General features: G+C 32.7%; 3 protein-coding genes across 3 annotated transcripts; all 3 read left to right on the top strand.

The window, feature by feature from the left end:
- Nucleotides 1–9,081: 9,081 nt before the first annotated feature.
- LOC108332429 (ferredoxin--NADP reductase, leaf isozyme, chloroplastic) lies at nt 9,082–11,651 on the top strand. Its single transcript, XM_017567694.2, has 9 exons — nt 9,082–9,278; nt 9,471–9,705; nt 9,779–9,912; nt 10,153–10,231; nt 10,366–10,457; nt 10,563–10,640; nt 10,918–10,980; nt 11,065–11,299; nt 11,382–11,651. The coding sequence occupies exons 1-9, from the start codon at nt 9,174–9,176 to the stop codon at nt 11,447–11,449; spliced, it is 1,089 nt and encodes a 362-aa protein (XP_017423183.1). The 5' UTR covers nt 9,082–9,173; the 3' UTR covers nt 11,450–11,651.
- A 200-nt stretch (nt 11,652–11,851) lies between these two features.
- Nucleotides 11,852–14,169, top strand: LOC108333022 (cold shock protein 1). Its single transcript, XM_017568345.2, has 2 exons — nt 11,852–12,066; nt 13,043–14,169. Exon 2 carries the CDS (start codon nt 13,152–13,154, stop codon nt 13,902–13,904), a length of 753 nt encoding a protein of 250 aa, XP_017423834.1. The 5' UTR covers nt 11,852–12,066; nt 13,043–13,151; the 3' UTR covers nt 13,905–14,169.
- A 6,071-nt stretch (nt 14,170–20,240) lies between these two features.
- LOC108340551 (thaumatin-like protein 1b) lies at nt 20,241–21,961 on the top strand. Its single transcript, XM_052880151.1, is given in 4 exon segments — nt 20,241–20,257; nt 20,587–21,039; nt 21,041–21,355; nt 21,645–21,961. Coding segments are annotated over 4 exon segments (924 nt in total). The 3' UTR covers nt 21,784–21,961.
- The last annotated feature ends 2,057 nt before the right edge of the window (nt 21,962–24,018 follow it).

The following is a 24,018-nucleotide window of genomic DNA, read 5'->3' on the forward strand; positions in this document are numbered from 1 at the left end:
ATGTTAATACAGGTCGTCCATCTATCTTGTAGTCGGTCCTATTCTGTTTTGGAACGGGGGAAATTCTTAGGTCTCGTTCCTCACGTTTGTCCTCGTTATAAAGAGGGCTGAACGTAGTGATTTTATGTACTTGTACTGGAAGACAAAAACAAAAATAAAGTGAAAGATTATAAATGATGAACAATATATGTGATGAATAAACGGTTGTTGAATTTGAACGAGCGTTCCAGGGAGGAACGACTCTAGAATGAAAGTTGTGATTTGTAATGTATGAATGTGGACAAAGCTTGGCCGACGTTTCATCCTGATGTTCCGTGAGTACTCGACTTCACGTAGAGGGGGTACGTCATGTGTGGGAACGGCAGGAGGTCCTAGTCCTTAGGGTTACTTTGGACGGAACGGACTAACCTCGGGTGGCAGCTGAGGAGAATTTCAGTTATTACATCACCCGGGTGCACGAAACGTAGTAACTACACAAGATTCATACAGTCCGGACAGTCAGTTTAGTATCAGGAATTGATTGAGTTAAGGGATTGATTTAATTATATGTTGTGAAATATTTGATATGTTTGATGTGTTATGAAATGAATGATTTTACTTGAATTAAATTCAATAAGCTTACCCTGTGTTCTCTTCTTTGCGTTGTCGATCGTCTTTGTATGTCCGTCCTATCTATGCGATGATCATCCGTGTGGATGTGAGCAGATGGGGAGGCGTTACTTGAGGAAACACTAGAAGAAGAAAAGTTGGAGGATGCAAACCTGGTGGAAGTTGAAGTGAAGTTCGAACAGTAGACGTTCGGTTATATGTTTAGATTAGATATTTCATTGTACTGATTTTGGAACGACCTTTATATTATTTGACCGATCGGTATGTATCTTTGCTTTGTAAACCGTTGGTTGGGTACATTTAGGCCGAGCGTGGTTTTGTAATTAACTTCTCGTAAGGCCGTTCGGCCTGAACCTTTGCTTTTGTTAATTAAGACTGATTTGTTTATCATTAAATGTAATTAATTCTACTATATGGTGTTTACTGTATTTTTGGGATGTTACAAAAAATATATTATTTTAGATTTTTAATAAAAATAATATGTTATCGTTTTTTTAAAATCATGTTTGTATAAATATATTTCGAAATTTTTTTTATCAGCTAAACAAATAATACTCGTTTCTTCTTAAAAAAAGTATTTTTTTTAAATGCGAGAAATAATAATAATAATAGTAAAATTATGTTAGTCTAAATAAATTTTAATTATATATATATATATATTAACTACTTATTAAAGTTACTAGAAATTTTATGTGATGCATATTAATATAACATTCTTTTTTATAAGTTATTTTTCTTCACTTTTTTAGGTTTTCAAATTTGGCTTATGCTTAAAGCTAATAAATATTGAGGAAAAAAAATCTTCAACGATATTAAAGATCGAAAATTTACAAGGCATTTAGTATGAAATTAAAGTTAAAAGACGAAGTATGTTAAGATATGTCAAATATTCTATTAAAGGATAGTAAGCAATCAAATATTGTGTTAGTTATAATTTAGATATTATTATAAGGGGTTTGCTAACGCGCGTACGCCTGTTTTTCAGTTGGTACATTTTAGCAATGTGTACCGGATTTTAGTAGACAAAAATACCCTTATATATCATGGATTCTAAGTTTTAAGGTTAAGGGTATTTTAATAATTTTCATTCTCAAAACTTAAAAAAAAAAAACCCCAAACCCTTACTCACCTCTCTCATTCCTCTCAATCCTTTCTCTTTCATCTCTCTCACTCCAACCTTTTCTCTGTCATCCCTACTGTAGTTCCAACTGAAAAAATCAGAAACATCTGCCTTTAAACAATTTGCCTTTGTAAATAGTTGAGTCATTGACATATTCACCTTCAGGCAAAAGTTCATTCAAGATCTCTTCAATTTCACCATCTTCACTAACCCTTATCATCTGCATATGTTGAATCATCCCTCCAGGCCAATTACCAATTCTTTTGGATGTCATTATGCTTGTGAAAATTAGATAAAATTATATACGACAAAAATTATAAAATGAAAACTCATTATAAAGTCATTTTTGTAAGAAATTGCTTAACAATGAGTGTTTCTGATTTTTTCCAGGCCAATTACCAATTCCTTTGATGTCATTATGCTTGTGAAAATTAGATAAAATTAGATAAGACAAAAATTATAAAATAAAAACTCATTATAAAATCATTTTTTGTAAGAAATTGTTTAACAACAAGTATTTCTGATTTTTTTCCAAGTCAATTACTAATTCCTTTATGCTTGTAAAAATTGGATAAAATTAGATAAGACAAAAATTATAAGATGAAAACTCATTATAAAATCATTTTTTTTGTAAGATTGTTTAACGGCAAGTGTTTTTGATATTTTCAATCGGGGCTACAGTAGAGATGACAGGGAAAAGATTGGAGTGAGAAAGATGAAAGAGAAAGGGTTGAGAGAAATTTTTTATTTTTTCAATTGGGGCTACAGTAGGGATGACAGAGAAAAGATTGGAGTGAAAAAGATGAAAGAGAAAGGGTTGAGAGGAATGAGAAAGACAGAGAAAAGATTGGAGTTAGAAAGATGAAAGAGAAAGGGTTGAGAGGAATGAGAGAGGTGAGTAAGGGTTTGGGGGGTTTCTTTTTTTTTTTTTTTTTTAGTTTTGAGAATGAAAATTATTAAAATACCTTTAACCTTAAAACTTAGAATCCATGATATATAAAGATATTTTTGTCTATTAAAATCCGGTACACATTGCTAAAACGTACCAACTGAAAAACAGGCGTACGCGCGTTAGCAAACCCCTTATTATAATCTGTGCAGATTTGTACACATGTCATTCCTTTAATAGATGAAGAATTATAGGATCCATGAATATATATATATATATATATATATATATATATATATATATATATATATATATATATATATATATATATATATATATATATATGATACTCTACTCTTTGAAATAATACATCAGAATTATTCTTTAAACCTTTTATTATGGTATCAGAGCCAAACACTGATACCCTCTACAATATAGGAATTAGTGTTTTTTTTCATTGAATATTTCTGATGGCTTCTTCCGATGACAATCAATCGGAGAAACATGATTTTTGAAACGTCCGCTGCTTCTAAGAGTTATATTTCTACTGCTGCCAGATTTATGACCAAGTCAGGCATATCTAGCTCTGCCCTTAGTCTTTCTGTTGTTACTAAGGGTAGTGATTGGATAATTGATTCGGGTGCTACTGATCATATGACTTGTGATCCTCATATATTTACTAATTTTTCCTCTAATTATTCTAAAATTGTTATTATTAATGCCAATGAGGTCTCATCTCCTATTGAAGGTATAGGTACTATATCCCTCTCACCCTCCTTATTGATTCCTGATGTTTTATTTGTTCCTACATTAAACTGTAATCTTATCTCCGTAAGCAAGTTAACCAAATCACATTCTTGTGTTGCCTTGTTTTGCCCAACCTATTGTCTTTTTCAGAACATCCATTCCAAGGAGAAGATTGCTAGTGGTAGAGAGAGTGAAGGACTGTATTATCTTGAAAATGTCTCACAATCAAACCATAAAAGAGGGTTGGCTTGTCTTGCGAACGATCACATACAAGATAAAAGCAAAAAAGAAATTTGGTTGTGGCATAGACGGTTGAGACATCCCTATTTTGGTTATTTAAAAAAATTATTTCCATCACTATTTCATAAATGCAATATTTCTGATTTTTTTTGTGAAACTTGTGTTTTGGCAAAAAATCATCGTGTTGTGTTTCCTTTAAGCAATAACAAAACTGATTTTCCTTTTTCATTAATTCACACAGATGTTTGGGGCCCTGCCCCGCAATCTACACATAATGGAAAAAATGGTTTATCAGTTTTGTTGATGATTGTACTCGGGTAACCTGGATATATTTGCTTAAATATAAAAGTGATGTATGTGATGTGGTTCGTTCCTTCTATCATCTGATTGTTACACAATTTAACACATCTATTAAGGTCATTCGATCAAACAATGAAGGGGAATATTTTAAGACTGAATTAATAGAGTTCATGAACTCTAAAGGCATCTTACATCAAACTACATGTCCTTATTCACCACAACAAAATGGAGTGGCTGAGAGGAAAAATAGACATATATAAGAGGTGACAAGATCACTTTTGATAGATGGTAATGTCCCATCTCATTTATGGGGTGAGGCTGTGAGCTCTGTCGTTTATTTAATTAATCGAACCCCTTCTAGTGTGCTTAACTTTCGAAGGCCTTTTGATGTGTTGTCTGATCATTGTATCCTTCCTCCCATAGTTTATTTACCACCTCATATTTTTGGATGTGTTATATATGTTCACTTACACCCACATCAACGTACAAAGCTTGAAGAACGAGCGATCAAATGTGTTTTGTTGGGTATGGATCAACTCAAAAAGGTTATCGTGCTTACCATCTATCATCAAAGAAATTTTATATTTCTATGGATGTAACATTTAATGAGCATGAATTTTTTTATGTTGATTCTCCACTTCAGGGAGGCAATGAAAGTGAAGTGCATAATCATGATGTTGATATGTTTGATTGTGAAGATAAATTATCGTGTGAGGATCATTCTGTAGGAAGTGAGCCAATCCTAAATATGGACCCTTTTTTTCTGGATAATATAGTGTCTTCTGATCATAACCAATTGGCTCAATCTTCTCCACAGGTTCAACTTGACTCTTCAAAGGTACCTTCTGATCCTATCTCTGATAATACTAATTTAGATGAAATTGATCATGGAATTGATTCTTGTCTACGTGAGACCACCAGCACACCAAACACTGAGTCTACTACTGTTCAATATATTCTTCCACCTCGTTCTAACCGTGGTCAACCTCCAGTTAAATATGAACCAGACCTCCAAGCCAAAGTTAAATATCCCATTAGTAAATATGTGTCATCTCACAGGTTATCTCAGTCATATGCATCATTTGTATCTCAATTATCTTCAATTTTTATTCCTAGTAATATACAGGAAGCTTTGGCAGATCCTAGATGGACTGAAGCAATGGTTGAGGAGATGACAGCTTTAAAAAAAACAACACTTGGGATCTTGTGTCCTTACTAAGAGGGAAGAAAATTGTGGGCTGCAAATGGGTCTTTACAATTAAGCATAAAGCTGATGGAACTATTGAGAGGTATAAAGCACGACTTGTGGCTAAAGGTTACACTCAGTCTTATGGTGTAGATTACCAAGAGACGTTCGCACCGGTAGCCAAGCTCAATACTGTGAGAATATTTTTGTCGCTAGCTGCAAACCAAGATTGGTCTCTTCTACAATTTAATGTGAAAAATACTTTCCTACACGGAGAAATTTCAGAAGAAATTTATATGGATTCTCCACCACGCATGACTGATTCAATTGGAATGAAGGTTTACAAATTAAAGAAGGCTCTATATGGATTAAAACAATCCCCAAAAGCATGGTTTGAAAGGTTTACCAAGTCTATGAAGGCTTTTGGCTATAGAGCAAGTAACTCGGATCACACCTTATTTTTTAAGAGAGGAAAAGGAAAAGTTACAGCTTTGATTATATATGTAGATGACATGATTGTTACAGGAAATGACCAGGATGAGATTTCTAGTTTACAACAATACCTTGCATCTGAATTTGAGATGAAACAACTTGGAAACCTCAAATATTTTTTGGGTATTGAAGTAGCTAGATCAAAACATGGTATTTTTCTATGCCAAAGAAAATATACTATTGATTTACTATCGGGAACTGGGCTGCTTGGGAGTAAACCAGCTGATACACCAATTGAACAAAATCATAAACTCTTTCAATGCTCAAATTTAGCAAGCATAGATAGAGGAAGATACCAAAGGCTGGTAGGAAAATTAATTTATTTGTGCCATACACGTCCAGATATCACCTATGCAGTGAATGTTGTTAGTCAATTTATGCATGACCCACAGAAGATTCATATGGATGCTGTTGAAAGGATTTTGAGATATTTGAAGTCCGCTCCTGGAAAAGGAATTTTGTTCTCAAATCATGAAAACTTAAAGGTAGAAGGGTACACTAATGTAGATTGGGCAGGTTCAAAAGATGATAGAAGATCTACCTCTAGATACTTTACTTTTGTAAGAGGGAATCTTGTAACTTGGAGGAGTAAAAAACAACTTGTAGTAGCAAGATCTAGTGCTGAAGCAGAATTCAGAGGCATGACACTAGGTGTATGTGAACTTCTGTGGATTAAAAATGTGCTATCAGATTTGGGCTTTAAACAAAACGAAGCTATGAGTTTGTATTGTGACAATACTTCGGCTATAGCAATTGCTCACAATCCTGTGCAACATGATAGAACAAAGCATGTGGAGATTGATAGACATTTCATCAAAGAGAAGCTTGAAGCTGGAATAATTTCATTTCCTTTTGTAAGATCAGAATTGCAGTTGGCTGATGTTCTCACCAAAGGAGTGTCAAGAAGATTGTTTAATGAGTCTCTATTCAAGTTGGGAATGTGTGATATCCATGCACCAACTTGAGTGGGGGTGTTAAGATATGCCAAATATTCTATTAAAGGATATTAGGCAATCAAATATTGTGTTAGTTATAATTTAGATATTATTATAATTTGTGCAGATTTGTGCACCTGTCATTCCTTTAATAGATGAAGAATTATAGGATCCTTGAATGTATATATATGGTACTCTACTCTTTGAAATAATACATCAGAATTATTCTTTAAAACTTTTATTAAAGTCTACACTAAATTAATACCCATAGATAGAAAATGAAATCTACAACTAGGATGACAAAACAGATAAGTTCAGTCCCTTTTTGGTCCGATCCATTTGTAGTTTATTAACAATGAACTGGGACAAACCACTTTGTTTATACAACACACACCAGAAAATATAACCTATCCTATCCTACGAGAGTTGATGGGCTATTGGATCAATCCGTTTGACCCCCCTTTTTTAAAGAAAAAAATTGTATTTTCTGCCATTAACATTGTATGGCAGTGGTGGCCAATTTTGTTACATATTTGACATTGAGCGCAAATGATCTGCCAAGAAACAGTAGAAGCATTCCAAGAATTTCATTGAAGATTTTGGATTTTGAAGGGCAAAACTATATTTGTTGATTGAATGACCTCCATGATTTTGAGAAAGAGATCTTTTATGAATGACCTGATGTCCAAGAAGTAGTAGAAACATTAGGTTGAATAAGATGAGGATGAACCATTTTATGTCTTTCTAGTCTTTTATCCTTGTTGACCCGGTTAACCGTAGCGGATGGACCGAATGGCCCTGAGTGGATGGACTGAATGGTGCTGAATGCTGACCGTTTGGTTTACCCTAGGTACGATACAAGGATCAACCATTTTATGTCTTTCTAGTATTTTATCCTTGTTGTTTCCAAATGAGGAAGTTATCATCAATTCAGTGATGAATTCTCAACTGACTCAGTGGTAGGCTTTTTCATAGTCTATCTTAATAATTATTGTACTCTTCTTCCTTTGTGTACAAATGATCTACTATTTAGTTAGTTACTATGATACTATCCAAGAAACTTCTCTCCTTAATAAATCTTAGGATACTATCCAATAGACTTCCTTCCTTAATAAATGTTGATGGGGAACCATATATTACTTTTGGAACTACTCTATTCGACCTATTTGCAACTACTTTTCATTATTTATTCTTCTCCACCTTATCCTATAATGGAAGTATTTTAGAGTTTATATCCCTTTCTCTAACCATTTAACCTTGGCCTTCTGTTTTATAATTGAATTTTCTTTTTCTAGAGCCAGTTTTAGTTCACTAAAGCCTCAAATTTTCACCAATGTTATCACCATCATCCAGCTTATCATTTGATCAATTTGCATAACTAAATGTTTTTTAGTATTCACTAGCCCAAAGACATCTTTATTCCTTCCAATTCATTCCAATTCATCATAACTTAATGTAGGGATGTTTCGAAAAACTTGTTCTAAAAGATATTATATGTAGTGAAAAGTTTGTTTCCAAAATCTCATTTGGAGAAACTTTGTCCATATTTTATGCATGTTGAGAATTTTGTTTTAAAAATCTTGTCTGGAAATTTTGTTATGAAAATCTCATTCTAAAAATTGTTTCAAAATTTCCAGAAAATTTATCCTGGCTATTTTTTGTAAAATGTATAATTCAGAAATCACTTTTAGAATATGTTAAATATCATTTTGAAAATTTGAGGGGGTATGTAAAGAAATTGTGGGGTTGCAGGAAGTAAAAGCAAGAGATTTTATGTTCATTTTTACATTAACATTTCTTAATATAAAATGTAAAAAAAAAGGTGCATATTCACATTAAAAAAATACATTTATTTATAAATAGCCCAGAGAAATTCTATTCTTCTATGGTTAGTGTAATTTTAATTTAGAGAACTTGACTTTTTTTTATACATATATTACGAGTAAACTAATGATTTCAGACCATTCTTTTATTAATTCACCGAATTTTTAAAGTAAGGATGTGCGTTACATTTTCAATCCCTTTCCATCTTTTCTATATTTTTGTTAGAAAAATCTTTTCCGTTCTCTGCCTTAGATGCAAACAAAACGTAAGAGACATTGCCCAGTCAAGTTGGCTTTTTACAGGGGAGAAATGTCGCTTTTAGATTTTATATGTATTTTTTGTGGTGAAAACCAAATTCAAGATTCTAATGATTTTGGCTTTCCCTTCGATTTGATCGAAATATCATGAAATGGTTTTAAAGGTTAGAAACTTATTAATGAATATGGTGATTATTCTGAGAAGTGAAGCATTAAAAAAGCTACTAAAAGAAATACAGTATGTCCCCTAATATTCTAAATTCTACAGTTTTATATAGTTTGAATGTTTTAATTTAAACAATAAATTTATTTCTGGTTTGAAGTGTATATTCCATTTGGTGACATTTTTTGAATTTGGTTGGAGGCGAAGGAAGTACATATATGTAAGGTGATAGTTGAAAGCTGGTTATACCATCACACACTTACACTTATCCTAATATAATATCGGCCACTGCATTTGCTTCCAAATCTCGTCCACTCAAATCTTATACTTTTTCTCTTTTCTCTAAATTCTTTCATACTCACATCAATTCATCACTTCATTCAGCATTTCTTCCCCTAGCTAGTTTCATCAATGGCTGCTGCTGTCAGTGCTGCAGTCTCTTTTCCATCCACCAAATCCACCTCTCTCCAAAGTAGGACCTCCATCGTTGCCCCAGAGAGAGTCATTTTCAAGAAGGTATGTCTGATTACTTCCATCACAAACATAATCAGAATTTCATTGTGATCATCTATGATGACTTTTAATGTAATTTTTTTATCATTAAAAGTAGCTAAGAAAATGTTGTATCTAAGTTTTGTCTTTGATGTAATTGAGGACTGATATTGCAGTTTAGATGATCTGGGTTGTTAAGTAAGGTTTCTATCTCAGGTTCCATTTCAATACAGAGATGTTTCCAGCAATGGAAGGGTGGTTTCCATCAGAGCTCAAGTCACCACTGAGGCACCAACCAAGGTTGAAAAAGAGTCTAAGAAACAGGATGAAGGTGTAATTGTGAACAAGTTCAAACCCAAGGCCCCATACATTGGTAGATGCCTTCTCAACACAAAGATCACAGGAGATGATGCTCCAGGAGAAACTTGGCACATGGTCTTCAGCACCGAGGGTGCGAAGTTCATTACTTTTCTCTTTTCTTTTTCTCTTTGTAGACAGCTAATGTTATGGTGTTTTGATTTCAGGAGAGGTTCCTTACAGAGAAGGACAATCAATTGGGGTAATTCCTGACGGTGTTGACAAGAATGGCAAACCTCATAAACTGAGATTGTATTCTATTGCCAGCAGTGCCATTGGTGACTTTGGTGATTCCAAGACTGTGAGTATCATGTCATATATTAACAATTTCACATTGTAAACATTATAACGCTTTTATTTGATCAATATTGTTGCTTTCATACACGAGTCTTGTTCTGAACTTACTTCAGTTGCTTGCCTATTGTACACCTGCACTAATTTGAAATTTTGAACTATAACAAGGGAGAGAGAGAAAGAGAAATTATATCAGTCCAAAATTGTGTACTAAACTGGTTAGCTTGATATGATTGCTTTCATACAGGTTTCTCTATGCGTGAAACGACTAGTGTACACAAATGAAAGTGGAGAAATTGTCAAGGGAGTCTGCTCAAATTTCTTGTGTAAGGATGAGTAGTTTGTTTTTTATGTTTAACACAATGTAGGCTAGAATATCTTATTTGGCTACTTTACTTTGTTACACTAATGGAGTCTACCGTGTTCTTCTACCAATTATTCATGTTCCTCTTTTATTCAGGTGACCTGAAGCCAGGATCTGATGTAACAATAACTGGACCTGTTGGGAAAGAAATGCTTATGCCAAAAGATCCTAATGCCACCGTTGTCATGGTACACTATCATTCATTTTATTATAAGATGAAAACGAATATGGTGTACATATACATGACGACTGTTCTGGTCTTCACCATTTGATCATTGAAATTTTCTTCACAGTTGGCAACTGGAACTGGGATTGCCCCATTTCGCTCATTTTTATGGAAAATGTTCTTTGAGAAGCACGAAGATTACAAGGCAAGTGTCTGCAAAATCTAGTATCCTTATTCAGATGTATCAGAAACCAAAACCAGCACATTTAGCCATTTTTGTGAGACATTTTAATGTAATTTTAACTGAGTCTGATAGGTTCTGTGATTCATTAAGCCATTTTTACATTGTGAGATAAGCTTTAGCCATTGCTTTATAATCGGCATAGGCAAACTGATATTCTGATTACAAAACTTTGAACATTATCAGTATGTGTTTATAAGTGGAAACATTTGATTATTAACCATGTTTGACGTATATGTAGTTCAATGGTTTGGCATGGCTCTTCTTGGGTGTACCTACAAGCAGCTCATTGCTTTACAAAGAGGTGAGAAGAATGGGAGTTTTCTCATTCATGGTTTGTTTTAAAGATATTTTAATATACTGATAGAAGTTGTTTTGTATGAGGCAGGAATTTGAAAAGATGCAGGAGAAATATCCAGAGAACTTCAGACTTGACTTTGCTGTGAGCAGAGAACAAACAAATGAGCAAGGAGAGAAGATGTACATCCAAACTCGAATGGCTCAATATGCAGAAGAGCTTTGGGAACTACTGAAGAAGGATAATACTTTTGTGTATATGTGTGGACTGAAAGGAATGGAAAAGGGAATTGATGATATTATGGTATCATTGGCTGCCAGAGATGGTAAGAAATTTTCCTTTTGGCTTGCTACATCGTTTTGGGAGAAACCTCATTGATTATGTTGTCTTTTGATTGTGTAATATAGGCATTGATTGGATTGATTACAAGAAGCAATTGAAGAAAGCTGAGCAATGGAACGTGGAAGTGTATTAATTTATAGATATTAACTCCTACTTCATGCTGCAACAAGTCTCAAAGTCTATCATCCCTCCTTCGTTGTATAGATATATGACGAATCCTGTAATTTTTCTTTCACCATTTTTATATTATTCATCAATAATTTCACTGTCAGTTTTACAAGTATAATAAGTTAAGCTAAAATACATGTAATTTTGCCTTTCGTTTCTGATTTAAATTTTGGCTTATTTTGTTTAAACTATTACTTACGAAAATAAAATATACGATATATTTAACATTTATGTAAACATGTTTTTAAAATGATAAAATAACTTAATTTTTAATAACACAACATAAACTAGTACTTATATTATTATGTGATCGATTCCTTTTAAATTTGATAGAAAAATGTCACATACTTAATTCAACTTGTTTTCTTCTTTGGATTTTGATCACATAAGTTCGATTGCAAAGCCATTGAATTTTGAATAAAATAACAAAATTATAAATTAGTGTTTCGGTGTAGATATTTTCCGGTGTGTCTTTGTTGCTCCTGCCTGTCTGGGACGCTTGCTTTTCTCCAATTGTTGTTGTTCATATTCGTCAAAGGAGGGGGAGATACCTGCAAAGATACTCCGACGCTCAAGTCAGATGTGAGTTATGGAACCTCAGTTCTCAAGAGAGTGATTACTGCTCTGAAATATTATTTAGGGTCTCTAGACATAAAGAGAACGTACCTGGACCTTGGCCCTGTTACTGTATTTATAAGCAAAATAAGAAATAACCACCTTACCTAAAAATGTGGTTAGTGGTTTTATAAATATCTTAAATATTTTATGTGATAAATATAATATTTAAGATAAAATATCTTACTACATAACAAGCTATAAAACGTTATTTGATTAATTTCTAATTTTTTTATGCACTAATTAAATAAAAACACATTGGTATCTGTATTTTTTATTATAAATAATTATTTTAATTTAAAAATAAATTAAATACACAATAATTTAAAAGGATAATATAATAAAATAACTATTTTAATTTAAAATAATTATATTTAAAATAAAATAGAAATGTAATTGTCTCAGTTTAAAATAACGGGTTAATTAAAGAATAAAATGAACAAAACAAAAAAATTAGAAAACAATGTGTAAAAAGAAAAATAAACTGCTTATTTATATATATATATATATATATATATATATATATATATTAATTCAACTATAATTAAAGATAAAACATATATATAAACTAAATAAACTAAAATGATAAATCTTATATAATATAGTTTCCAACTAGATTATTTTAATAAAATATATTTATTGATATTTTTTTTAGATAATCTCTTGTGATATAGATTCAAATTTTGTTATATTTTATTTTCACTCTTCAGAATTTTTTAACATACAGTATAAATAAAATTAATAAAATTTGATAATATAATAATGAGTTAATTAAATAAATTTGAGACATATTCCATGATAACTTGGCTTGGCTGTTTATGAAAACAAGGATAATTTAAAAAACAGAAATTATTTAAAGTAATCGATAACTAGTAATTAATGAATAATTAATAATTAATCGCTGGTAGGGTTGGATTTGATTTATTGATCCTTGGAATTGCAGTTCACATCGAATATATATAGAGAGAGAGACTCTACCAAGTGCTGTGTTGTGGCATTCCACCGCTGAGGCTCTCTCTAGGGTTTGTTGGCTCTCAAATCGAACCGATTCCATGGCGGAAGAAAGATTCACGGGCGTTGTGCAGTGGTTCAACAATGGAAAAGGCTTCGGCTTCATCAAGCCTGACGACGGCGGCGAGGATCTCTTCGTCCATCAGTCCTCCATCAGATCCGACGGTTACCGCACTCTCCTCGAGGGCGATCGCGTTGAGTTCGCTATCGCCACCGGCGACAACGACAAGACCAAGGCCGTTGACGTCACCGGAATCGACGGCGCCCCTCTCCAGCCCCGTGCCGCCTCCGGCAATCGTGGCTCTGGGTACGGATTTGGCTCCAGGCGGAATGGCGCGGGCGCTGGCGGTGCTGCGTGCTATCAGTGTGGCGATTTCGGCCATCTGGCTAGGGACTGCAACCGAAGCAGCAATTCCGGCGGCGGTGGTGGGTGCTTTGTTTGCGGCGGGTTTGGTCACCTCGCGAGGGACTGCGTGCGCGGAGGCAACGGCGGAGGAGGAGGAGGAGGCGGAGGCGGGGGCGGAGGCGGCTCTTGCTTTAGGTGTGGCGGATTTGGACACATGGCGAGGGATTGCGCGACTGCGAAGAGCGTCGGTGGTGGTGGTGGTAGTGGTGGTGGTTGTTTTCGGTGTGGGGAGGTAGGTCATTTGGCTAGGGATTGCGGCATTGAAGGAGGAAGGTACGGCGGTGGTAACAGTGGTGGTGGTGGTGCTGGCGGTGCTGGGAAGAGCACCTGCTTTAATTGTGGGAAGCCTGGGCATTTTGCGAGGGAGTGTGTTGAGGCTTCCGTGTGAGGTGAAGGGTTACGTTTTGCGAAGGGAGAAAAAGGTGGAATAGTACATATTCTCTTTTTTTGCACCTTTTAACAGTTAGTAACTTATTAGCCTCTCTTATTATTCTTCTAATTCCGGGGAAGTTTATACATATGGCAAAAAAAAAAATATGTGGTTTTGGTTTTTGACTATGGTACTGCTTCGCAGGCGATTTTGCCTCCTTTTTTTTAGTTTTTACTCTGCCTGTTAGACATTGTTTCTGATTTATAGTCTACCTTTGTTCCCGAACTTGAGATTTTATATCTTGAATTATTTGTCTCAAAGGCTCATAATCAAATGATCATAAATTTAGAGAGAAGTTCTCAAGAGATTGTGGAGTGTTGCTCTTCTCAAAGATTAGTTTTTTTGTGTTGTGTGTTTTGGTCATTGATTATTGAGTGCATTAATTTTGATTAAACTTGCAAATACGGGAGTAATGTTTGAATGAAGATTAAGATTCATGATTGTATTTGGTTAAGTGGATATCCTAATCTGCTGAGTTTTGGAAACAAGAGAAGTAGACTTGTAGAGAGTATCAAATACATTTACGCATTTACCTTACGCTTACTTAGTTTATCAGAAAGAGGTTATTTCCCACCTTGTCACCATTTTAGAATTGCTTATTGTTTCACTCCTTAAATTTATTAAATAGAATGCAAGTGCATAACTGCTGTTTGGTTTCTATATCAGCCTTCGCCTGAATGTCTATCAACATGTTACCGGCTTAAGGGTTTATTTGTTTATTAGATACTTGAGCTTCTTTAGAGGCATTAGAATGCAAGTGTTATGAGTTTTTTTACTAGATTTGGATATTTGCACCACTTCTACTGGCCTAAGTTTACTTGTTTTTAACAGGGTATTCCATCAATCTCTCTTTTGAACTCTATACCCATGAAATTTTAAAACTTAGGAGTGTCAACAATAGCACACTTAGTGTATAAAGTTTTTTGAAAAGTACAAATTTTATGATTTTCAATGAATTTCAGTCAGTAATAAGGAGTGTTCAGAAGAGTATGATTTTCAATGAATTTCACTCAGTAATAAATTTCACACACGCTCGTTATTCTTCTTCTTTTTTGCTGATAAAAAAAGACCTTAGTTCTTTTCTAACAGATTTTATTTCGTTCTCAAGCTAGCTATACATTTGGTTGGAGACTTAGTCTTAGGGCAAAATCTTGGGAAGCTGTCAATGTTTTGAGCTCTTGCGGAACCTAATATGCTAATTGCAACACTGTGTTTGTGCTCTACCTGTACCGTACCTAAGTAGTGAATTGCAAAGCATGGATATTTTTGAGTTTCTTTTTCCCAAGCTAATGGTGTCACTGTTTTAGATCCAGAATGTTTTTCAAATTGATCATGCTTGACTGTTCAGGTTGACTTTTTTACCCTAAATGTGATCAAACCAAATAAAATTTTGGGCAATCGATTCAATTAGACTTATATGGTTTCATATAAATGTTGTAATGATTTAAGAACTAAAAAGTGATAAGAAAAACTGTGTTCAGGAGTCTTGGTTCATCAACTGTTGCGGCAGCATTTTTGTGGTGACTATACCTTGTCAAAATATCTTGAATGAGAGTGGCTTTATTTCTCTCGAGCTTGGGTGGCACCGACATATTGTGTTGACTGCATTTCATCTTCATATGTACGTACATAGTTCGCTGTTCTTTCTTGTAGTGGCCGATCACATGTCACCTGCAATCTCAGTTTTTGTGGTTTGAAAAATTCGTGGCAAGCTTAGAAACTAGTATAATATTTTTCCTATTTTGTCTTATTATGTATATTTTAGTCCATTGTTCCAGAGACAAAAAGACTATGGATTGGGTTGAGAAGTGACTGTTTGAAGAAGTGAACCAAAATCTAGTGCACAGCTCAAGGTTATCTGGCAGACTCGTTTATTAACATCTGTTGGTGTTTGGTCTTTTCTTTAAAATCTAATCAATTAATTTATTGATTTGGATGGAGCGTTAATCTTATCCCCGACACAAATTATGGCTACCAAAACTTCTCCTCCTAGTATCCTTTTATATTTTGTACAACTCACATGCATTAAGAGATGTTAATTGCCAACCAGTTTTGTTCGTGAGACTTATAAAAAAGATGATAAATTATTTTTTTCGTGATTGTGACGTTAAAAGAATTCTGTCAAGGTTAACATGTCTATGTCAGATGGGTTGGTTATACGCATAACATGCCTTGTCTATAAGTTGAGATTTATTTACTTTGTGAGCTGAGTTTGATGTCACACACTGCAAAGGATTAAACTTATTTTCATGAACTGAAGCGTTAGCACTAAACACTCCTAGAGACGAATTTGATTATCTACTATTTCAAGATATAAAGCTTTAAGAAGACTCAAGGAGGAAAACTCAACATCATGATAATTTGCTTGCTTCTACCATCTATTAAAGTTCACACAAATCGATCTTTTGGTTGAGAACAACTCGAGCTATATTAAGTTAATTTTACTAATTTTAATATAATTGACAAAATGGATTCAATCTTGTTTAATTCAATTTAAATTGGATTAAAAAAATTCAAAACTATTTGACTTAGTTAAAATGATCTGGATTTTAATCTGAATTTATTTTAATTAGGTAAATTAGATTTGGATTATAAATTTAATTCATTTTGTTGGATCTAAATTGGATGTTGAAAAATTCAATTTATGTCCACCCATGGACGGATGGAGATTTGTGAGTACGTTGGTGTTGTTGAGTGTAGGGGGTGCATGAGGGAGGATATTGGTGGGTAGTTACCTTTGCTAGACAAGATAACCTTGATTTTTTTTAACGACATTACTAAATTGAGTATTTTTTTTTTCAATTTTGAGATTATTTAATAATATTAATTAAGTTTCTTTTTGTCAACATCAAGGAATGTTTTCAACTTATGTTATATACAATTTTTTTAACTAATAACAACGATGTCATTCGAGAATGTTGAAGCTTATAAGAAATAGAAAAATAATACTTTCACATACATGTTTGCTTTTAACATTCAAATGACATGGTGGGTATTACTTTTTTAATATTTATTAAAGATGAAATGATAATTTTGGAGATATAATTGAAAAGTAAAGTGTCAATTGAATGTTTTTGTTACTTGGGTGTGTCAATGTATCAGTGTTCTAAGAAATATTTTGTAAAATTATTTTATAGTGATATCTACAAAGGTCAATACCCTAATTTTTGTATCTAATAAATCTAATATTTTAAAATTGAATAATTTTAAATTATTTTATAAAAATAAAATAGTTAAAAATTAAAAAATTTAAAATTGAGGTTTAGTTAGTGGATGATAAAGGATGATGAAGATGAGGCTAGATCCATTTGATTGATATTTGATGATTCTAACTCAAACTATATTGCTGGGTTGAAGTGGAAGGAGAAGCTGAAGGGATTGTGGCAATTAAAGGCATAATAAAATACGTTAAATTCTCTTAAATAAATGAGAATTAGATTAAGATCATAGAAAATTAAGAAACACGCTAGACTTTCAAACATTAAAACCAAAAGTTTAAAATGAAAGAATTTAAATTCTAGAAATTGTAAAATTTTGTATTGAGAAAAGAGACAATTGAAATCATATCGCATTCCATTTTATACGAGGAATCTATCAACTTTTTTTTAATGTAATGAAAAACTATAGCATTGAAGTAATTTTATTAATATTTATTTTCTTTAAAGACTTTTGTGATAAATCCTTCACAAAATTTCACTCGTAGACATTTTATCTGACCTGGTTAGGTTCATTTTGTTTATAGTCTTAAAATCAAGTCGGACCAAGCCTGCGTGATATATAAAAATGGGTTGAAAACTTGAATTAAGTTAAATTTAATTAAAATTAAAATTAAAATTAATTTATATTTTATTAAATTAAATTAAATTTATATTTAATTTAATTTATATTTTATTAAATTAAAATTAAATTTTAATTTATATTTTATTAAATTAAAATTAAATTTTAATTTATATTTAATTTAATTTATATTTTTTGTTGTAATTTTTCTTTAAAAATATATAATTTTATTTTTAAATATTTGTAGGTATCCTATAGCAAGTTTTAAATTATGCACATATATTTTTTAAACAAGTATTCAGCGGATAATAAATATTTTTTTTTGTTGTGGGTGGGATAGTTGGTATGTACTATCCATGTTTGACCCAATTCGTTGTCATTTCTATACTGGAATAATTCGAAATTAGATTATTAGAAAACTGTAAAAAAAAATTTTTAAGATGGAACAAAGAATTGCATGCTTATTTATAGAAAATTTAATATCACCTTGAGGTGATTAATTATATACACTCAAACTTTGTCAATTGTATAGATACAAGAAAATCTACATTTGGTTATGTGTAACTGGAAAAGTGATTTCATAAAAAAGTGCAAAAACAATTCATCATTACCGCATCCACTATGGAAATTTATGGCATGCTTTAATGTCAATATTTAGGCTAATTGGTTGCATAACTTTATTTTAGGATTTGGAGTAGTTGGCAATATTACTAAACTGCTGAAAATTTATTGTGATAATTTCACAACAGTCTTCTTTTCTAAGAATGACAAGTATTTCGAAGGTGTTAAGCATATTAAATTGACTAAAGAAGAACTTCATAAACTTAGAGTGTCAACATATTAGTATTAATCTTATGATTGTTGACCCTTTAAGAAAAGGGTTAGTGTCAAAACTTTAGTGGCTAGGTAAAGAATATAGATATTGTGTCTACTAATGATTGTTAAATATTGAACGTTAAATGTTAATGTTATTAATGCTTATGTGACACTCTAGGCTCTTTGATGTATAAGTTTATGAAATTTATATTTTCTATGCATGCAAAGTTTGACGAAGAAAACACATGTTTGTTATTATTATTAAAATGATATTATGTTTGAACTTATTATGGACTTCTTATTCTAAAGTCATAAGGAGAAAGAGATGATACACTAATACATAAAAGAGAACACATTAACTGAATGATGTGCAACCACCATGACTCTAGTTGTTTCTTTATCTTTGATTATGAATAGTGATGGAACAAATTTATATAAGGTTCTTTAATGCACGTAATGATTTATGTATTAAATCACAAAATGTTATAATGTCAATTGAAAGAGAATGTTAGAATTAATTATAACTTTATTATGTGACTTATTTGATATATTATGATGAGTTCAAATATGATTTAATAACATATAAGGAACTATTGGTTATTATAAAAAGTTATAATAAATAAAATAAAGGTAAAATAAAACCCAACTTAAAAGACATTGGCTTATAAAAAGGATTAAGATTTTGTTCTTGGTTATTGGACAAGAAAGTTTGAAAAGGAAAAGATAGATTAGGAAAAAAGGAAGTTGAAGAACAAAACTTGAAAAACACATTCTTATTAGATCTCTCGTATCAATGTTACTATCCTATTATATTTTGTATGTTTTAATAGGTGAAAATCATAAATCTTAATATTTTAAAGTAGTTTTCTGTAATAAATAAAAAATAAAAAAACTACTTACATTATTAACATATAACCTAATCACATAAAACATCTAAGTTTATCATCTTGATTTGTCATTGACTAGGGTTGCCCCTTGTATTTACAAAATTAGATATGTTATGAAAATGTAAATAACCATTACAAGATTGTGTTGTTAGTATATCTATAAGATGATCTGAAGAATATATTTTTGTGCTTTTAGAATACACACAAAATCTGATTTCTTTAACGAGAAACTTTAAAAGCAATTATTCCGTTCTGGGGTGAATTAGTGGAAAGTGCGTTGTATAGAGTATGGGTTTATGGTATTCCTAGTAGGAGCATGAGATGAAAGAGGATAATGCAATAACTTTGGACACAGAAAATCAGACATAATAATTAACATAAAAACTGGAACACCAGAGCCTCAATCTTTGTTCCTTTGCCTTAAAAACTTACCAAATTCTTATGTCACATATCCTGCGCATGCTTCATCATCTCATGTATCCGTCAGCATACACCACTGATAAACATTTATTAGAAAAGCTGAGTCTGTGATTATTTTATAACAGGTTCGTTGGATCTGGAGCTTGTGATAATAATTCAAAAATGCTAACCAAAGAAACACACTTTGAGGACTGATAGTGTTAAGGGTTGTGTTGTGTTGTGCATGAATGTGGTAAGTAGCTGCTAAAGTGGGACCTGAGAGCAGCCATGCACATGGCAGCCACACCAGAATCAGAATCAGAATCAGAACCAGAATCTGTATATATATTGACTTCACTACTCAGCCAGCCTCCTCCACTAAACCCTGTTTCCTACACCTTCAACATTTTCATCCATGACTGCTTCAACTCGGTTGCCTGTCACTCTCATCTTCCTCTTTTTCTCTCACTTTCTTAAAGGTTATAATCATATATATCTCCATAAACACCTACATCTAATTCTTATTTTTCACTTTCTGCATTCTCATCACATTCATTTTATTTTCTTTCTTCTGTTTATACTTTTTCTTTACTATTGTTTTCTCATCCTTCGTTCAATTATAATTCATTGGTGGACAAACAAAGCCATAATGTTAATTAAGAATAAATTGAAGTTTTGGACTACTTTTTAAAAGCTTAGTATATTATGTACATATTTGGAGAAAATATTCCATCAAAATTTTAAGAATATAAAATATTCTTAATAATATACCAAGGGAAATATTATTTTCTTCATAAAAAAATAATAGAGCTTACTCTTACTAACCATTTTTTTTTAACTTATCCAGGGTCAAATTCAGCGACATTTACGATAGTAAACAAGTGTAGCTTCCCGGTTTGGCCAGGGATTTTGTCCGGCGCCGGAACGGCGCAACTCGCTACCACCGGCTTTGCCCTGCAACCCGCCCAGTCCCACGCCTTCGTCGTCCCCACCACCTGGTCCGGCCGCCTATGGGGCCGAACCCTGTGCTCCACGGACTCCGCTGGAAAATTCTCCTGCGTCACCGGAGACTGCGGCTCCTCCGCCGTGGAATGCAACGGTGGAGGCGCCACCCCGCCTGTCACACTGGCGGAGTTCACCTTGAACGGCGGCGGTGGACTGGATTTCTACGACGTCAGCGTGGTGGACGGCTACAACCTCCCAATGCTGGTTGAGCCACGGGGGAAACTGCACCGCGACGGGATGCGCGGTGGACTTGAACGGAGGGTGTCCGGCGGAGCTGAAGGTGAAGGCGGCATCGAGTGGGGAGGGCGTGGCGTGCAAGAGCGCGTGCGAAGCCTTTGGGGATCCGCGGTATTGTTGTAGTGGGCCCTATGCGACGCCTGAGACATGCAAGGCGAGCTCTTACTCGGAGTTGTTGAAGAGCGCGTGCCCACGCGCCTATAGCTTTGCATACGATGATGCCACCAGCACCTTCACTTGTGCCTCGGCGAATTATCTCATCACTTTCTGTCCCTCCTCCACCAAAAGGTATAATAAATTAATTATTTTTTTCCATATTAATAATGGTTCTTGTTTTGAAAATGATATATTTAATGCTTAAAAAATATGAATAATTTTCTTAAAGATTTAATGTAGGATGAAAGTTGATTAGAAATATTAATAATTTTCTATAGGGTTTGTTTGTGAGAAAAAGGTAGAGTTGTGTGTAACCTGCAAAGGCAATAGGTGTGTTGAAAGTATTATGCAGAATGTTGTAATTGTGTTTGTTTGTGTGTTGCTATGTAAAGAATAAATAAATGTTTATGTTATAATGCAGGTCGATAAAATCAGGAAATGGAAAATTCCCAGTTGCAGTAGATATCTCAGTTGGGCATGGTTATGGTGAGAAGTCACCGAAGCTAATGATATTAGGTCTTGCGACTGTTTTATTAACAATATGGTGGGAACTGAGTTAGGTGATGGAAGCAGTTTCAGTTAGAGACTACCTCCCTCTGTAATTCACATTACACAAGAGTTCAGTTTTTATGAACTATTTACGTATACTTGTTTTCTTTGTTGCAAGCTAATGCAATTGTACAGTTTACAGTATTCAAGTGAGATATTGTGGTGCATTGCATCATGCTTTTCATAATTTCGGACGGGAATATTGTCTTCCATCAATTGCCAAAATGCATCCAACAACTTTATCAAACTCAAATGTGTCTAATTATAAATTTAGCTTAATTATTTAGCATTTGAAAATTTGTTGTTTCAAAAAGAAGAATTCATTTTGACTAGACTTTAGAATATTTTTTTAAGAATTGGAACTGAACCACTTATGACCTATGCATATCGAGTTCATAAAATTGAATGTTCACTTAGAACTCGTTAGGATAAACTCTAACCATGATCCTAATATTATATTAGAAAGTAGGTTTTTAAGTCTAATTCAACCCCACAAAACCGGTTTGTAAGGTAAGTTTTGCACCTCCTTATAAATTATGAATTGGTCTTATCTCTCGTTGAGATGGACTTCCAACATGTTTTATTTTTTAAATAATAAATAATGTCTTTGTGTGTGTAAGTTTTAATTTCAATAAAATACAAGTAAATTTTCGTGTATAAGAAAACAGTTTATTAATCAAAAAGTTATTTTCCAGCAAGTGCCTAGATTTAATTCTGTTTTAAATATTAATTGCTTTATCCCAAAGAGAGGAATGTTAATAAACGCATTTATAATTCTCTTATTGATTAATATAATTTATATTATTGGCAAATATTATGTGAAATTAATTCATTACATGACAAACGAGATTGGTTAAGTAGAGAAAGATTGATTAATATACCTGTTGTCACAAGTTCACCTACTCTTCCTTGTTTTGCTTTTTGTACATCTCTTTTCCTTTGTTTCTTTTTTGTTTTTAATCCAATAGATTTTTTTTTGTACTCTCTCTTTTTCAGTTTTTCACTTTTTACTTTTGCACTTCATTTTTTTTTCTAATTTCCAAATTATAAAATCTAATTTTCAGGATATAAAAAATGAAAAAAGCGAAAAGAGGGGAAAAAATGCAGAAGAAACCCCAATTCTTGGACCATGCAAGGCTGATCAATCTACCTCTCAAAAGTTCATGTTTTCTGTGTTGTGGGCTTCAAGAATGAGGTTCGGCCTATCACAGGTCCAAGTGGACTATCTTGTACAAGAATATGAGTTTTCTTAGGTTTAGTCAATTCCACAGAAAAAATATTTAGAATGTGATTTGTAATTTTTTAATTTATATTTCAAAGATCTATTACAATTGTAACCATTAAATAAACTTAGAAAAATAATAATTTATTATTAAATACAAGTGAACAAAGAACTGCAAGAAAAAACAATACTAAAGAAACCTGTGAGAATCTAATTATACTCATAAACATATAAGATTGATAAAATAATAAATAAAAATATTTATATTTAACATAAAAATAATACTATACCATAATAAAAAATTACAAATAATTTATGAGACAAGACAAATAATTCACACTTTGAAGAGTTATGCATTATGTAAGACAAACATATGTTGACCGACAAACTTAAATGTTCAATTTCTTCGTAGTTTTTCATCAAAGAATATCCATTCAACTCGTTATGATTTCATATATAAATATAGGTTGAAATTTTTACAATGAGTAAAAATAAAAGAGTTGAATAATGTATAAAAAAGAAACTTACAAACATTAATTTTAAAGTTTTATATTAAAGATGATACCAAATCTCTCAATATAATGAACTCATTCTTGAAATTAAATCTTCCTTGTCTCTCAACAATCTCTAAATAAAAATGCATATGCAAGAATAGGTTTCCTTTATCGTTTTCATTTTTCTTTCTTTCTAACAAATCCATGTCCCTGTCACTGTTATATTTACTCCTCAACAAATAGTTCCCAAGTTTATCAAAAAGAATTATACTCGTCGATCACCAAGACTACTAATCAAACCTAAAGTTTTTCGTACTATACTTTGTCACCTTTACACCAAGTCACTTGCATCTGTCCTTCTTTCTCATGCATGCAACTTTATTATATGAAAAATGATACCACGCACTTAAATTCCAAAACAACATTTTGTGTTTTCTCACACTGTGACCTAATTTGATTTCCATATATTGTAATTATATGGTTCTTCTTTTTTATTCTCTCAGTTGTAGAATTGGGTCAGAGAGGACGCG

This window comes from Vigna angularis, chromosome 1 (genome assembly GCF_016808095.1).
Source record: "Vigna angularis cultivar LongXiaoDou No.4 chromosome 1, ASM1680809v1, whole genome shotgun sequence".
In the NCBI taxonomy this organism is placed as follows: Eukaryota; Viridiplantae; Streptophyta; class Magnoliopsida; order Fabales; family Fabaceae; genus Vigna; species Vigna angularis.

What these genes read in the sequence shown, in the direction of transcription:
- LOC108332429 (XM_017567694.2), top strand. Translation starts at nt 9,174, where the DNA reads ATGGCTGCTGCTGTCAGTGCTGCAGTCTCTTTTCCATCCACCAAATCC. An exon ending in GCTCATTGCTTTACAAAGAG is followed by an intron (nt 10,981 to 11,064) that starts GTGAGAAGAATG and finishes TGTATGAGGCAG; the next exon opens with GAATTTGAAAAGATGCAGGA. An exon ending in ATCATTGGCTGCCAGAGATG is followed by an intron (nt 11,300 to 11,381) that starts GTAAGAAATTTT and finishes TGTGTAATATAG; the next exon opens with GCATTGATTGGATTGATTAC.
- LOC108333022 (XM_017568345.2), top strand. Translation starts at nt 13,152, where the DNA reads ATGGCGGAAGAAAGATTCACGGGCGTTGTGCAGTGGTTCAACAATGGA.